Source organism: Leptinotarsa decemlineata, unplaced genomic scaffold, assembly GCF_025532065.1.
Source record: "Leptinotarsa decemlineata unplaced genomic scaffold, Ldec_3_MD MMD2_P_RNA_scaffold_9, whole genome shotgun sequence".
NCBI lineage: Eukaryota > Metazoa > Arthropoda > Insecta > Coleoptera > Chrysomelidae > Leptinotarsa > Leptinotarsa decemlineata.
Window position 1 is genome coordinate 9,725,360 of NW_027412536.1, and position 16,615 is coordinate 9,741,974.

The 16,615-nt window shown below is 35.4% G+C and overlaps 1 protein-coding gene and 1 long non-coding RNA gene across 2 annotated transcripts; one reads left to right on the top strand and one right to left on the bottom strand.

Annotated features, from left to right (window-relative positions):
- Nucleotides 1–421: 421 nt before the first annotated feature.
- Nucleotides 422–12,019, bottom strand: LOC111504656 (eukaryotic translation initiation factor 4E). The gene is made up of 6 exons (XM_023159320.2): nt 11,903–12,019; nt 11,680–11,751; nt 11,297–11,478; nt 11,063–11,240; nt 7,490–7,577; nt 422–656 (listed from the first exon to the last, which is right to left on the bottom strand). The coding sequence occupies exons 1-6, from the start codon at nt 11,903–11,905 to the stop codon at nt 493–495; spliced, it is 687 nt and encodes a 228-aa protein (XP_023015088.1). The 5' UTR covers nt 11,906–12,019; the 3' UTR covers nt 422–492.
- Nucleotides 12,020–12,038: 19 nt separating this feature from the next.
- On the top strand, nt 12,039–13,088 carry LOC111504650 (uncharacterized). Its single transcript, XR_002722032.2, has 2 exons — nt 12,039–12,758; nt 12,995–13,088. It is a non-coding gene; the product is annotated as an uncharacterized lncRNA (long non-coding RNA).
- The last annotated feature ends 3,527 nt before the right edge of the window (nt 13,089–16,615 follow it).

The window sequence follows — 16,615 nt, forward strand, 5'->3', positions numbered from 1 at the left end:
TGAAGTGACGTAATATATCATTACAACAGAGTGAAACAATTCCAATCTACAACTACTAAATGGTGCGACAATAATTCTATAATAATCACATGCTATTTAACAGTAAGTAAATAATAAATAATAGTGAAACAATTCCAATCTATAACTACTAAATGGGGCCACAATAATTCTATAATAATAACAGTAAGTAAATAATAAATGATAACGAATGGTTAGCAATAATCAGTTAATGAAACAGAATATTTTTCCTCAAAAGTAACATATTTATTATATACACAAAATATAATTTCGCATTAAAAACTAAAAAGACATATAAAAGAGTGATATAATAAGAACATAGGTAAACATTCATACCAAATGAAAAACAAATTAAGAATTCTCAAGCATAATGTATGGGACAACAAAAACCTCAACTCATGAATAATTCATAAAAAAATTTAATATTACTATTAAAGGTTAATTAACAAAAGAATGGGAACTGTCTGCAGCATTCTAAACAGTATATGAGAATTTGGAGACTGACCCAGTCTTTTCTATGGTATCTTTGTGTACCTGATAGCCTAGAACAGTTCTTGATTGAATATGTAGCCTCTCTTTCAGTTTTCTGCCAATTTCTAATACTGCAACACTATTCTGTGCATCAGCAGTCCATACCCCTAGAAACATAAAAGTAGAAACGGTTAGTCTCATGAAAATATTCGAGGAAAAGGACAACAAGCATGAGATAGCAGAAGTTATTCTTCCTTGTAATTTAATAAAAGAAATGTTTTAGATGTAGACTCAGAATACCAACATTTTTATTTGAGTAAAAAAAAAATTAATGGGAGGAAAGACCAATAAAAATACAAAAAACTTTAGTGTTGCCCGCAAAAAGAGAATTAATTCACTCTTCAGTAGGAGATTTGACACAGTCAAGTGGAGTATGAATAGAAACAAGCTTTCAAGGCACTGATGAACACAAGAACAAAATGAAAGAATCATGTTTATGAATGAGGAAAAATTTGAAAGAAACCGATATACCATGAAAGCAATCAGGTTTCAAGTTCAGAGCAAATATTGAAGTAAAATGTGTCATATCTATCCTCAGTGCAGTTATCAGGCCAAACATGAAAAATGTATGCCTACCGAAGTTTTTACTAGTGAAATATACAGGTATGCATTCGTTTATGTTCACTTTAATCAGTATAGATAAATTGATATTTCTCAAGTAATACTTATGAGAAATATTTGGAGTGAAATAGAACGGAATATTAAATACTCATAAGACTCATATCAGAAACTGTATATAATTGCCTAGTACTTAACGTAGGATTGATACTGACTTAACCAAACACAGCAACTTCCATAGTTTTGTTTTTCATTAATTCATTTCGGGGATTCCTCCTTCGATTGGCCACCGAATATGTCAAATTATCTTAAAGAATAATTCGTTCAGGCCAGTCTCAAATCATTGTAGGTTAATGGACTGACACCTATAAGAAAAAAAACTACTCCCCTGACTAATACCACGAAGGGCGTTGGATTATATCCGACAGGTGTCAGTGCAGGATTCTTCACAGAAGTTATTCCTGCATATCTGTTTAAAAAAATCTGTTTAAAATCTGTTTTTCCGTTAACCAGCTGTCGCACCCCTACGAACGACAACCCTCAGAAGTCGAAACTTGTACGAGCTAAGGATTAACGAGGTCTTACCTTTTAACGTGCGATTCCTAACACGGAATATGCTTTTGGCGATACAGTTGCCGAAATTGACTTTCAATTATTGGAACACACTTGCAGACCAGTTTCGGGCTGTTTAGCCACTCGTCAGTGCAAGGTAGTGTCTATCATCAACATGAAGTCGATAATTGAAAATGGAATTCCTTTCACCAATGCCCTTTCGTGGGCAAATCAAATCTCCAACACTGTAGGTGATTTGAGTAGTGGGGAGTAGTCTCAACCACCTACACTGTAGGTGTAAATCACCTACACTACTAGAAAATTTGATTTACAGCCAGTCTCCAAGTATGCCCACTCAATTTGTGAAGGCACTGAATGTCTTTCTAAATTTGGCTACATGTTCCATCTGAGATTTAAGGGTTGAATTTTACTCAACCAAGAAGAAATAGATCGACGGAAGTCGTTATAAACTTCCGTTGTTTACTAAATATTAAAAAAAATGTTTTCATTACTATCAACATGTCTTTGTGACCAGTTATTCATTGGTAACGTGACAATTTTTTTTTCTCCATTATGAAATATTTTCTTCTCCATAATTTTTGAATAAATAACTGATGAACCTTTATAGGTTCGAAACATATACTGATTGATGGTTTTACCGTTCCAACATCTGAGGGTGATAATAAATTGTGGAGACGACTTTGAGTTTTTATGCTTCGCTAACATACCTAGAAGACTAGCATTCTCCATCTACGTCAGGAATCCTTGTCGGCTCGTTTTCATTCTGAGTAAGACTGCTGCTAATTGCAAAAGCCTTGCAATTAGGCTTGCTCATCATTGATATTTGAAAATTTAAGACGATTGATATTGTGGATATTGAGATCAACAAATACAGATATTTCCGCACTGGGATAACTCATTTGTAAAATGAGAAATGAGGAAATGACCTAACTGTATAATTATTTTAATTTCCCTAGCTATACAAATAGACCATCGCTGGCTGACCTATACGGTAAACCAGGATCTCAGGACGATTGTAAAATCCCGTGACCAGAAGAGGACGGATGTAGCTCTGTATAATCGACTCTTAAGAGGAGCTCTGCAGGAAACAGAGGTCCTGACTCCTGGCAACACTGAAGAACTGGAAAGGTACACAGTATCCATCCACAACAAAATAGACATTGCCTACAAGGAATCCTGTCCGATGAGGATGGTTCAAACAGATGGCACAACCAACACATGGTGGTGCCCTGAATTGGAACACCTCAGGAAGACAGCGAGAACAACTTTTAACAAGGCAAAACATACAAGACTCGAAGAGGACTGGGGTATATATCAAGCCAACCTCAGAGAGTTCAAAAAAGTCTGCAGACGAAAGCAAAGAGATGCCTGGAGAGCCTATTGTGGGGCAGTCGAAGACTTCCCACTAGCTTCTAGGCTACAGAAGGCACTCTCAAATGACCACCATAAGAGTATCGGCATCTTGACGAGGGAAAATGGCGACAAAGCCGTCAACCTCCAGGAGAGTGCTGAGATTCTTATGGAAACTCACTTCCCAGGTTCTGTCTTTCCTGGAACGACGAACTGGACGGATGTACCACCAAACCCTTCACAATACGACTCGCAATCTGCTAGTGCAGTAATTGATGAGGACAAAATAAGATGGGCTATATCGGGCTTTTCCCCCTTCAAGTCATCAGGACCTGACGGTATAAGACTAGCCCTACTTCAGTGGGGACTGGACACTCTTATGCCGCACCTGGTTGGAATATTCAGAGCCTCTCTAGCTATGAGATATATTCCCATTAAGTGGAGAGAAGTGAGTGTGAACTCACAACCCACTCCGGGAAGGTCTACTCCGGGAAGGTCTACTGATTCGGCCCTTCAACATGTGATTGGCAGAATCAAGAGATCATTGGACAACAAAGAATCCATCCACCCTGGGTAAATTCATAGATATCGAGGGAGCGTTTGATAAAACAACCTTTCCAACAATCACCCAGCAACTACACGCCAGGAATGTACTCTGGTAGTGGGAGAATGGACTCTCAAGATGCTATCTAGTAGAGCAATAAGTATTAATGCAGAAGACATCACAGTGAAAGGACCGGTCATGAGGATGTCCACAGGGAGGGGTCTTATCCCCCCCTTCTCTGGAACATAGTTCTGGATACCCTGATTGATCACCTTAACAAAAATGAATTCTACACAATTGCATACGCAGATGACATAGTTATCTTGCAGACTGGCAAATTTGTAAACACACTGAGCGATTGAGGGCAGGATGGGCTCATATTAATAGAAACATGCTGCAAGGAACACTCACTGTTGATCAATCCCAAGAAGACTGAGATGGTCCTTTTCACCAGAAAAAGAAGTATAACGGACTTAAAAAAAGCAAACTAAACTTCTCTGAAGAGGTAAAATACCTTGGTACTATCCTCGACAGGAAGCTAACATGGAACTCGCATCTACAGAATACAGCAAAAAGAGCATATGTGGCTTATGAGCAATGCCGGAGGACAGTGGGACGCGCTTGTGGTTTTTCACCCCGTGTGGTCACCTGGATCTACACTGCAATAATAAGACCTATGTTATCGTATGGAGCCATTTCATGGAGACCGAAAGTTCTACAAGCAAAGGCCATCTAAAAATTATATCAAATACAGCGACTGGCTTGTTTAAACATCACAGGAGCCATGAGAACAACACCAACTGCGGCAATGGAATTAATCACGGATCTGACCTCTCTGGATCTGTACGTTAAGGAGGTTGCGTTAATGCCATGGTACGATTGCTTACGGCTTTGAAGTAGAAATTTGTCAATTGAGGCTGGGCCTATGGCGGGGAATGCTTACTGTGCAACCTCTGCTGCAGACAACAAGCGATGGAATTGAACCCAGGTTTGTGTTTAATAAACCCTACAAAATACAAATTAAGCAAAACATTGAGTCAGATGATACAAATGCAATACGGATTTATGCAGACGGTAGATAATAACATTATCCTGAGGTGGGTTAAAGTGCACGACAGGAGTAAAGGTAATCGCATTGCCGACTCTTTAGCGAAGGAAGCGGCTGGACTGAGAATTTTAGGACCCAGTGGCACCTACGGCCTGATGACTTCGACAATTGTGGAACTAGTCAAATGTTACACTCATGCTCAACCCTTAAATAGATGGGATGGAATCAAAGGACATAATCTTACCAGGATCACCTTGGGCGACCCTGGGAAGCTGGCGCCGAAGAAATATCTGGCGATGACCAGGAAAAATCTACGCCTAATAGTAGGATTTCTGACTGGCCACTGTCAACTAAGGAAACACTTCCATAATATGGGGCTAGTGGACACATCTCTATGTAGGATGTGTGAACAGGAAGATGAGACTGCCAGACATGTCCTGTGCGAGTGCCCGGAGTTATCGTAAATAAGAAAGTGTGTGTTCGGCGAGTCTTGGCCTTCACCTGCCGATATAAAGGAGATGTCTCCCAGTGACCTGTCCACCTTCCTGAAAAGGACATGATGGACGATGACCTAGGAGGACAACTCCTCAGGAGGATGTACAATGGGTCACATGTGGCCTAAGTGCTGTGAGCTTACACTCATCCTTCCTACTCTACAGATGCAGAGGCCATAATAATGGTTTCAATGCAGACACAATCCAGAAGAAGTTAGTCAGAAAACAAAGCCGTAAATTTACTTTCAGATTAATATACCCCCAGATCAAACAATCAGAAACCAAGAAATGGATAATATATTTTGGTAAAAGAATAGAAAAAATTGCGGGTTTCTTCAGAGAAAACAATGTGGAAGTGGCATATAGAGCACATGCCAGGTTATCTGATTTCCTTTTCATTGCCAAAGATAAAGTGGACAAGTTGAAGAAATCTGGAGTTTATAAGCTTAAGTATTCGGAGTGTAATAGTGTTTATTTCGGACAATGTGGTTAAAATTTCTCAAAATGGTATGCTGAACATGAAAGGTCCTTCAGACTAGGTAAAAATTATTCAACGTTTCCAAACCATTCCTTGGGATGCAACCATAAGTTTCCGAATCTAAACAATACAGACAATATAGAAATTTTGCACTATGCAAGGAAGAGTTGCAAACTTGATTATTTGGAATCCTTAGAAATTCATAAGCATTAACATTGCGGGTTCAACCTGTTAAATGATCAAATTGATTTAGTTTACTCACCGGTTTTTAAATTGGCACATCCGCATTGTAAACTATAAATTCAGGTACTCAATCAAGCCAAGTACCTCTATTAGTACCTAGAGGGGTGGTATATAAGGGCTAATGTAATGAACTATTGTTAGTTTATTGTATAAGTTTCAAAATGTCATAGGACATTGGAAGCTGCAGTAATGTAAGTTATAAATAAAAGTGGTTAAAACATAGAGTTTCATTTCTTATTTTTCATGGTGATTTCATACCACATAGTAACGACTTCATCCATCACTTCATATGAAGAGAGAAATTCCAAACTTATATCTAAATCGGGAATGGAGATCATAGCCTATATATAGAAAGTTGACAGGGCTTGTCTTTGGTTTCGGTTACTGCCAGAATATGAGAACCATTTGTTTGAAAAACATGATGCATCAACATAAAATTTGAGTTTAGTCCTCTGATATTGAAGTAATTGATAGAGAAGTTGCTACCGGGTATGTTAGTAAACGCTGTTAAGAAGGGAGATAACTATTGATATGGAGTGTAAAAAAGTATCATCTGCTATGAGGAATATATAGAGTAGAGGTGAAGTAAATCTAATCAACAAGTAGAAATATAACCTACTAGCTGTGACTCTGGCTTATGCCTGAAATAAATTTTTCAACTCTCTTTTCAAATATATAATCAATTTATGTGCAGAATGGAACAAAAAACTTTTAAAGAAAATATAAAAACAGAAACCTAAGATCACAATTACAAGAATAATTTGTGTTCATGATGAAATTTACCCTATTTTCAATAAGAAAAAGTTAATAGAAATATTTTGGTGTACATATTTAGTGGACAAAATTCAATGGAGAACTTTGGAGTTATAATTCAAAGGATTTATTCATTATCTTATCATGATTGACACTCTAATTTCCAATTATTATAAGTTTGATTCAATATTGATGATATCTTATCAATATTTGTTCACACACAATAAATAATTAAAATAAACATCACCAAACTAATAGAAAATACTGGTGTTGGGGTTAATGCATTTTAGTCAAACAATTACTTGTACATACTGAAATTATTGTCGCCGCCCATCCAGTTTGTGACGCCAAATTCGAGAGAAAAAAATTGACAACTGGTATTTGGTATTTTTTAAACCTCAATATAAGAATGTACCTCTCTTACTACAAAAATTTTTTAAAGATATTGTGCAGTTCATTTATCTGTGCTAGTGAAGAAGTGAAAGTTTCAAAGCTGCTCTATCTCATTAATAGTAAGTAAATACTTACTCACTTTTTCACTTGCACAGAAAAATGAACTGCATAGGATCTCTGATATTTTTGATAGTAAAAGATTTATAAATGTGAATGCTTAAAAATATCACTTTCTATTGAAATTTTAAAACAAATTAAATGAAAAAAGTAAAAGAAATGATGAAAGTATGTGAATTGGTGAAAAATTTTCAATTCTTGAATTTTTCCTTAAAATATAAGCAAACTTTGTCTTTTGTTTCTCACTACATCAAGTTGTTCGACAATACTTCTATAAATGACGTCATAATGCCGCAATATTGATTTTAATTTGTACTGTCAATTGAAATTTCAATTCAAGATTGCGGCCTTATGTGAATATTTTAAGTAGATTCCTGGATACTACTCACCAATTTTATCTCCTTTTTGCCTAATGTTAACCACAACTCCACAAATCTCATCTGCATTATCGAAATCTTCTCCAATAACACACAAAATCTAAAACAGAAAAGTAATATGAATTCAGTATCTTTTGAAAACATTTATCTTAACTTTCTCACATGACAAAAAATTAAATAATCCTCAATGATCATTCATTACATATGGTGTTATAAGAAAGATCTAATTACTTATACTAGGAGGAAATTAATGCAAAAAATGCCGAGGACGTTAATAAATTAGTCGATAACCAGCATAAGCATTGCAGATGTAACCCGCTGAATGATCAAATTGAACTAGTCTATTGGTCGATTTTCAGATCAGTCTACCCACATTGTCACAGGTGAACAAATTTCAGGTACTCAATTGAGTTAAGTACCGCTGTTATTTTTTTTATCATTATTCATTTATTGTTTCTTACGATCAAAAAGTATAACAAATTGGTGGCGTACAGTTTTCCTTGAATAAAAATAAAAAATTTCTTCTGGGCAGAAAAAGAAAAAAAAAGATTTCAACCACCATAAAAATTCTAGCTTAAACCTAAATAGTATGATAACATTGGTGTTTTGGACGTGTAAAGAAGGATTAACAACATCAGTCTTACTAACATACAGTATTGGTTCAATCTATTCATTGATCAAAGATCGTAGTCTCATTACTTCCATCGTGAACTGATCAACAATTTTGGCCTCAGACAATGTGGTGTTGGTGGGAGTTTCACTCAGTGAGATCATATTTTCTAGGGAGTGACAGTCAGGTTTCAGAGAGTTGAGGATGGGACAGGTGAAAAATAAATGTTCCAATGTTTGGGGTTATTTTAGGTTACAAAGTGTACAAAATTCAGTTAAATCAACATGATGGTGAATATTTTTATGCGTTATTCTCAGTTCTTTCACATTAGAGAGTCGTAGTTGTGCAATAGTACTGAATGTATGTATGGAACAATTGAGCGATAGGCATTTTGATGTACATTGGGCACTGTTTGTTATGATCCCCTAAAAAGTAAGTATCTGGAAGAAGTGTATTTATTCAGGTCTGATTCATAGCAGAAATGTTTATATTTATCTAAGAGATATTGCGTGTTTCTTTTGAGTAACCGTGGATCTAACTGATTTCATAGATCTACGCAATTTATCTAATCAAAAAACAAACGTAATGACTCGCCTAGTTGAAGCTAACGTCATGAGATGGAATCAAAAATTGGCTGCGGAAACATTTTTTCGGATTTTTTTTTTCACCCATTTGTAGGATCTTTATAAGCCAGGTTAGGGAATGCTTGAAAACCGTGAATGATATGTGGATTAGGCCTGTTTTGAGCCGGACACTGAAATGCGGAAGTCTGATCAGTCGCTTGAAAACCCTATCTTGGACCCCCTCTTGATTATATCAGTATAGCTAAAGCCCAGACTGGCATCAAGGAAGCTAAAATACTCTCAACAATCGAGTTAAACAAGCGGCTTCTAGCCTTTCATGAGTTCACTTTAACCTTGGTTCTGAATGCCAGTTTAAATTTTGATGTGTGTGCCAATTCTTTAAATAGGGATGAAGAAAGGAATTCAACTCCAAGATACGTGTACTTATTCACAATTTCAATTTCACTGCAATTTAAGAGAAAAACGATGATTATAGACTTTCTTGAATCCACTTTTTGAAAACCGCATTATTTTGGATTTGTTGGTATTGACAGATAGCAAGCACATGTAGGTCATAGTATTCTTCCAATATCTTTAGTTTCCTAGAGTGATTAATTGGTGAGTCACCTAGCATAATTACATTGTCAGCATACAGAAGGAAAACTATGTCAATCTGACTGTTTACATATATTTCTCTTGCGCCACGATCGCGGGAAAAAAATCCATATAGGCAAAGAAAAGCGAAAATAAACTGGGGCAGAGTGATTCCCCTTGTAGAACCCCTGAAGAAACATCGAACTTCTTAGTCAGCTGTTGGTTGACTTCAACTTTAAATGTAGCGATGTTATAAAAGTTTCTCAGAACACAAGTGAAATTGGAACTGACCCCTAGAGAGAAAAGTTTCTGCAGTGTGTTTTCAACAGAGTAGAAGCCTCTTTTGTTGTAATTGAATTAATAAGTTTAGTATGAAGACATGGTCAGTACAACCACACGAAGTAAGAAAGCCAGCCTAGCACTCAGATTTGATTTCATTGGTGTCACTCCAATTGGACAGCCTGTTTTTCAGAATAGAAGTGAATAACTTCGTGCAGCAATTCACGAGTGCAGTACTATGATAATTTGGAGGACCTCCACCAGTACCTTTTTGTGCAGCATAGTCATAATGACTTCACCCCAGGCAGAGGGAATTAGCCCTGTTTTAGTTTCATAAATTCTGTTGAAGAGCGAACATAGGTAAAGAAGCCCGTTCTCAGGCAGGTGTTTGAAAATCTCGAACGTTATTCCGCCCCTCCCCTACGGGAGATTTGCCATTATGGGGTAGCAATCGAGTCACTAAAAAATTCTCATTCAGTGGTTCCCAAAGCACACACATTTCAGAGCTCAGTGCTTTCACAGCACTCCAAGTCGTTGGTATATTTTTTCTTTTATTAGTTTTACATATAATGGCTTTCAGCAATTCAGATTTAGCAGCAGGGGAGACATTATTTATATTACAAATTTCAAGTTGTTTTTCAACGAGGATTTTGCCTACAGTGGTGTTTAGTTATATAAGGGTTAACATTATTATTTATTTTCAGTTTTATTGTATTAGTTTGAAAATGTCCATATATGACGAAACTGCAGTAATGATAGTTACAAATAAAAGTAGTACTAAATCATAGAAATTTTCATTTCTCATGCTAAGTTAGATTTATTTTAGTCTAGTCATCTGATGAGGTCAAATTAGTTGGTGGAATACGGGTCAAGAAGAGTGTTGCAGTTCTGATGTTTAGGAGCGCTGTTTTGAATAAAACAAGTTATTGTTGAAAGCTGTATGAAATATTTCAGAATGTTGATTTTAAACACATTGTTTTTGTCATTTTATCATTAATAATCGCAGAACACAATCTAATTCAAAAAAAAACAACTCTGACATGAAGAACTCTCGAAGATTGAACAGATCTTATCGTGTTTCCGAACTTTTCAATCACTAATAAGAGCATTACTGAACAATTTGCTATCTAACGAAGGCCGGAAGCCTGAAACTGTTCATTGGGATCGCTATGAAAAAAATGCTTAGTCGTATATAGATGTCATTATCCATGGCTCAAGTATTAACGTATTTCATATTTACAAATTTTAAAAACCAACTTGAAGTCCTTTACTAACTGAATCAAGCCTACTTCTGCGTACACCCACTATTATAAAGATTCAAATAGTTTCAGAACACCATTTGACACAAATACCCATAATTTATTGAAAATATTTACTAAACATTGTTGTGAGTTACATAATAAGACTGTTCGACCTGATAACAAATCATAATAATTTTCTCCTAAACCCACTGATGGGTTCGAAAGAATTTTCATTCACACTAAAGTACTTTGCAAACTTTTAAAAAATCTAAATGACTTAATTTGTTAATTGACTTACTATATCCAGGAAATACCGATCCAATTCGTTATTTCTCTGTTTCTTGTCCAGGCTGAACAACCATCTACCCCCTCTTTTATTGCTATCATCTTCCCACATGGGCATTATTCCCTTCTTAAACAAGGAGTAATCTGTACCTTGTCTCAATTCACTAGCAGGCTTGATATGGTTGTAGAGGCTGAAAAACATTGAAAGTTTAGATTTAATTTAGTGAAATGTTTCTTTAACTGTCACCTCCAGAAGTCCTCTACATTTTGGAAGGATGCAATTTCCTTTTGGTTTTGCTCCCATGACAAAGATCTATCATTTTCATAATACCAAAGTGTCCAGCAGCTTTGTAGGGGATGTTTTATGGAAAAGTCCATGGGAATATCGAACTCCTTGTCGTTCTTATGGTCATTTACTTCGACTTGAACCTGCAATGAAGTCATTTGTTAAATAAACTCAAATTTCTAATGTATTCTCAGCCAACTATGCTTTTATAAAAAATTAGGTTTTTTACAACATGGCACTCCTGTAGATTTTGTTACCACGGTAACAAACCTTAACCAAAGCAATGAAATAAAAAAAAAATAGCTGATCCATTGTGTTTCAATAAAAATGTATGATATATTCACCTCATTTTCCACACAATTTGTAGACATTTTAATCGAAGATGCTGTCGAAGCCGAACCACAACTACCACAAGCCTGAAAATAAAGACTTACAACTTGTGACAGAAGTCATATGTCATAAAAAGAACAATTATCTACCAACATAGTTACTTGAAAAAAAAAATATAGAATTCATAATTTGGAATGGGCGAATTTTCAGTTTCATGAATGAGATAATGCAACTTACCATTAATTGATTGATTGTATAAGATTATTTGCTTTTAAAAATATTTCTCGCTTTTGAAATATCAATTTTTGACATTTATGTCAAGAAAATGAAAATATATATAAGAATCGTTGCCAGGCATCAAAAAAAGCAAGATAAAAATTCATTTTGTATACAGGATAGGGTGCCTTTTGCTGTTTGAACTTTCGATCGTCAACTTTGGCTTTTTTGATTTCAGAATTTTCTCAATTTATTACGTCAAGACGTAATGAATTTTCATTCCGCCATACCATGATGGCGGAGTGAAAATTTGATTTACACAAATATTTCTGAATAGATTGTAATATTTAGTGAAATTTGACACATTCCTAATTCTGTGAGCAAAGTACGAGTAATATTAACATTGCATTTTTTGTTGTTGAACTGAGAGTTGTCTGAGAAAAATTTGACCTCGATGGCAGTTGGCGAGTTTTGAAAAGCGAAATTCCTATGCGACTAAATATGTAGACATAGATTTGATACCACGTGATTAGAAATTTCATGAAGCAAAATATATTCAACGAACGCTCAATTCTATTCGGAATGACAAGTTGACATTTATGGTATTATTTGTTATCACAAACATCTTTCTTGAGTTTCCGTTTCCCGGCAAAGAGTATGGACATTTTGCTCTGTTTGCCGAGGAAACGGAAGATCATGCCATTAGCACGGGCTAGCAACAATTTATGAAATCAAGAGGTATTAATAAGGAGTAAAGTATTGTGTGAAATAAAAGACCTCTGCACCCCCAGGACAAAGACATAATAGGAAGAGAGCAGGTCATATAGCACCGATATTGGAAGCTGAAGCCAAGTGCCAATAAAATAAGGAAGATAAGGTAACATCTTATTTTAGTTTTACATATGATCGTGAAGTTTTTCACTACAATATGCAAAGATGTTTTAAACAGTTAGAAAAATGAAACTAGTATTTTTATGATCAAAGATTTATAGAGGGAACTTAAAGCATTGCTTACTTATCAAAAGGAAGCAAGAAATAATTAAAAGAGAGCTTCTTTACGAGAAAATAAACTAGCAATTGAAGGAAAACTGTACTCATTAGTTGAATTTTAAGCTGACAAACACAAAGAAGGCGACTCCCAATTTGGATGAGTTTTGCAACATGATGATCAAATCAGGCTTGGAGGCGTTTCTTTCCTACATATATACACCTACCTACCTCAGAATATCAGAAAGAAATATAAACAATTGAGTTTCAAGTCGCAGGAGACAGTAGAGGATGGTGAAGAGGGAGAAAATGTGGTTTCGGATAATGGCGTTGGGAGTATCTGAAATATGTTTTATATATTATAAACAAAATAATGCTGAAATGATATTTGCTTATATCTATTTGTTTGGTGAATAAAAATCAGAAAAATTATCGAGTATTTTATAAATCAATATCGAATATTTTATAATAATTTACATGTCAATATTATAGTAATCCAGACTGAACAAAGCCATTGAGGGAATTATTATACAATACAGCATAAAACAAAACAGCAACCAAGATCCAGAATCTAACGCTCATATTGATATAATTCAGAGTTCAATGATATACGAATATTATCAATACATGGATGTATGAATTTTGTCACATCCTTTGCCATACTCTCCGATTGGTAGGTGTTTTGGAAGCCAATAATGATATATCGAGATTTCCAGTTTCTGGCGGTCTTCCGGCCCAATATGCCTTATTCTCCATTTCATTTTACTGATTACCATTTCTGCATCGACTTCCCCAATGAAGGAATTTTTTAATGAGCGCGCTATAATCAAAATGAGCTTTTGCTTCACATTCAATATTCCTTTATTGTAATCTTCAGCAAAACCCATGAGGTACTTCAAAGGTAATCCAATATATCTTGTTTATTTAGATCAAGACTCAATTCTATCGGTAGTTAGGATTTTGCGTGCAGCCACTTGCTCGCCACCTATTTTAGAGCGAATTTCATCGAATAGATCGGCGAGGGAGTTATTGGATAGGTAACACTGCTTGGTGACAGCAGATGGTGTGAAATTTCCCTCGATATAAATGTAACTGTTTGCAATATTGTGTATAAGATGTTGAAAGTTGATAGAGATTCTGATTTCATTCGAATTCTTATAATACCAACCATTTGGCTTATATATATATATATACTCAAGGAGGCTAATGGAGGGAATGGTCGAACATGGGCTCCTCGAAAACCTTCAATTCATCACCTGCTGTGATGGCAGCCATATTACAGCTTTTGTTTACTTCACAGCTTCAAACCAATGGATTTGAGGTAGTTTAGGCTACCAGTGCTCATTATATAACTTGTTCGTTTGGCGGACGCCCATGAAATGAATCGACTTTTAAATTTTCTCTTCTTCAATTGTGTATGATATTGAGCTGATTCAACTGCTGCCGCTGTTACAATCGCTGTCCATTGGAGCACAATCCCATTTTTTTAGAAACAATTATCGTGAAATGTATAGTTTGATCAATTATTATAATATACTCTCTGTCAGGAAGTAACAAGTAGGTACTGAGTTAAAATCTCATCAGCTCCAGTTTTTTAATGATTTATTTCACAGATGAAATTGGTCATTGCTCACCACTGTTTCTGCTCAATTTTGCATCGATTTGATATATCTTTTTCCAATTCCTTCACTCATTTTTATGATACACTAATGACAGCTTTTGATGTTTTGAATTAGTATATGAAAAAGGGTAATTTTTACAGCTTCATTAATTCAAATTTGACCATTATTTTTTACCAATATGTGTAGAGTTATATTGTCGAGGTACCTACTGACGACCGCCAAGCTGGATTGGCATATATACCTATATAATATTTTGTGGATCCTTGGTGAGTTTGTATCCGGGCTCTACGTCAATATCAAATTCAAGGATATTGTGAATTTCATCACCATTCGAATATGCTCCAGCTGTGACATTACAATCTACACGAATATTACGTAAGTTTCCTCTTTGCTCGAATAATGTTTACTTACCAGCAAATACGGAATTTCCGAATACATCGTATGTAATTTCCGAATTTTGTCGAAGTTCATCTTTCAGCGATTTGGTATTCTCATCGAGTTTACTCATTTTCGAACTCAAATCACCCCCAGAACCTTCGAATAAATATGTTTCGGGATTTTCTCCTGATTTCTCTTCTGGAATACTGATTTCTTTCCAAAACAATCTAGCTCCCTCTCCTCCAATTTTTGCTTCAATTCGGCGACTTTCAAGTCCGCTAGGCGCACTTTCCTCGAACACATTTTGTCTCTTATTGTCTATTTTCCACAAAACTGTATATATACACTTATTTTCATCGAGTCCGAAAACACTTATTTACTTTCACAAATCTATTTTTCGCAAGAAAGATCCATCAGTTTATATTTCCGTAGTCCGGTACTTCCACTTCGCGAAACACAACGAATCACCCATCTCTCTGCCCGAACAAATATTCTTGTAGTCAATTTCCCCGCAATACAATGATTATCCACCAAGCGTTCACAGATTTATTTTACAAATCCCACTTCTGACACCAATTGTGACAAATTAATAAATTAACTGTCTTAAACAAATTCATTTCCAACAATATTTCAATAATCACAAACTAATGTATTTATATCAACACTTATCAACTAACTTGTATAATATATCAGTCATCAATTAAATTTAAGAGGACTTCGTGATCTACATTGCGTATCTACTTATTTAATACATTTCTTATTAATGGCATCGAATTGACTTTTATTAGATTATTTTTATGCATATCGTTAGGAGCGATATAGAATCTATTTGCTAATAAAAATCGTTGTCCCACCGATTTTATTGGTGTCTGTAATTATAACTATTCTCTCTAACTGTTGCAGGGTGTATTTATTTTTTTATGAAAATTGCTGTCGTTTACATATAACCTTCTGACGCTGAGGACAGATGCAACCTCAATTTTTTTTGAGGATACGTATATTTTTTGGTAAATTATATCAATTTTTTGTCTGCATTATCTCAAGTTTTTGAAGATGGGTAGTGAGTACACTACCCCAGCTAAGGATGATATTATACCGCATTCGTGACTCCACAAGAGCATAACATAGAATTTTGAGGGAGCATCTAATATTCTATTGAAGCATTTGAATCTATATATTGGTCTTAATTAAATTTTCAGTTACTTCGTCGATATGGTGATTCCATCTTAAATGACAATCGATAATAACCCATAGGTATGAAACTTTTTCTCCTTGTTTGATGGTAAACTGTTGATTGGTTTTCCTCAATGTGAGTTTTTTAAATTTAGGTGAGTTGGTTCTGTAACTCGAAAAAGGTATATAAGAAGTTTCACAATTTACGGTAACATATGGTCAAACCAATTGACAATATTTAACGGATCATTTTCCATTTTCATTTTGAGATTCTCCCAGGTTTATGCAGTGCATAGAATTACAGTATTATTAGCGAAGCTCACAATTTGACCTGTAGTTTCATGGGTGGTAAGTAAACTATTAATATATAATGAAAAAAGTAATGACCCTAGCACTGTACCTTGTGGTACTCCATATTTTATGAATTTCCCTTGGCTGATTCCATTTCCTATTCTCACATATTATTTGAGAAACAGCTATTGATCCGCAGGATCGAAAGCCTTTGCAAGATTCAGGAACACACATGCGGTTGGTTTACTTTCCTCCATCAACTTATATATCTCACTGGTAATTT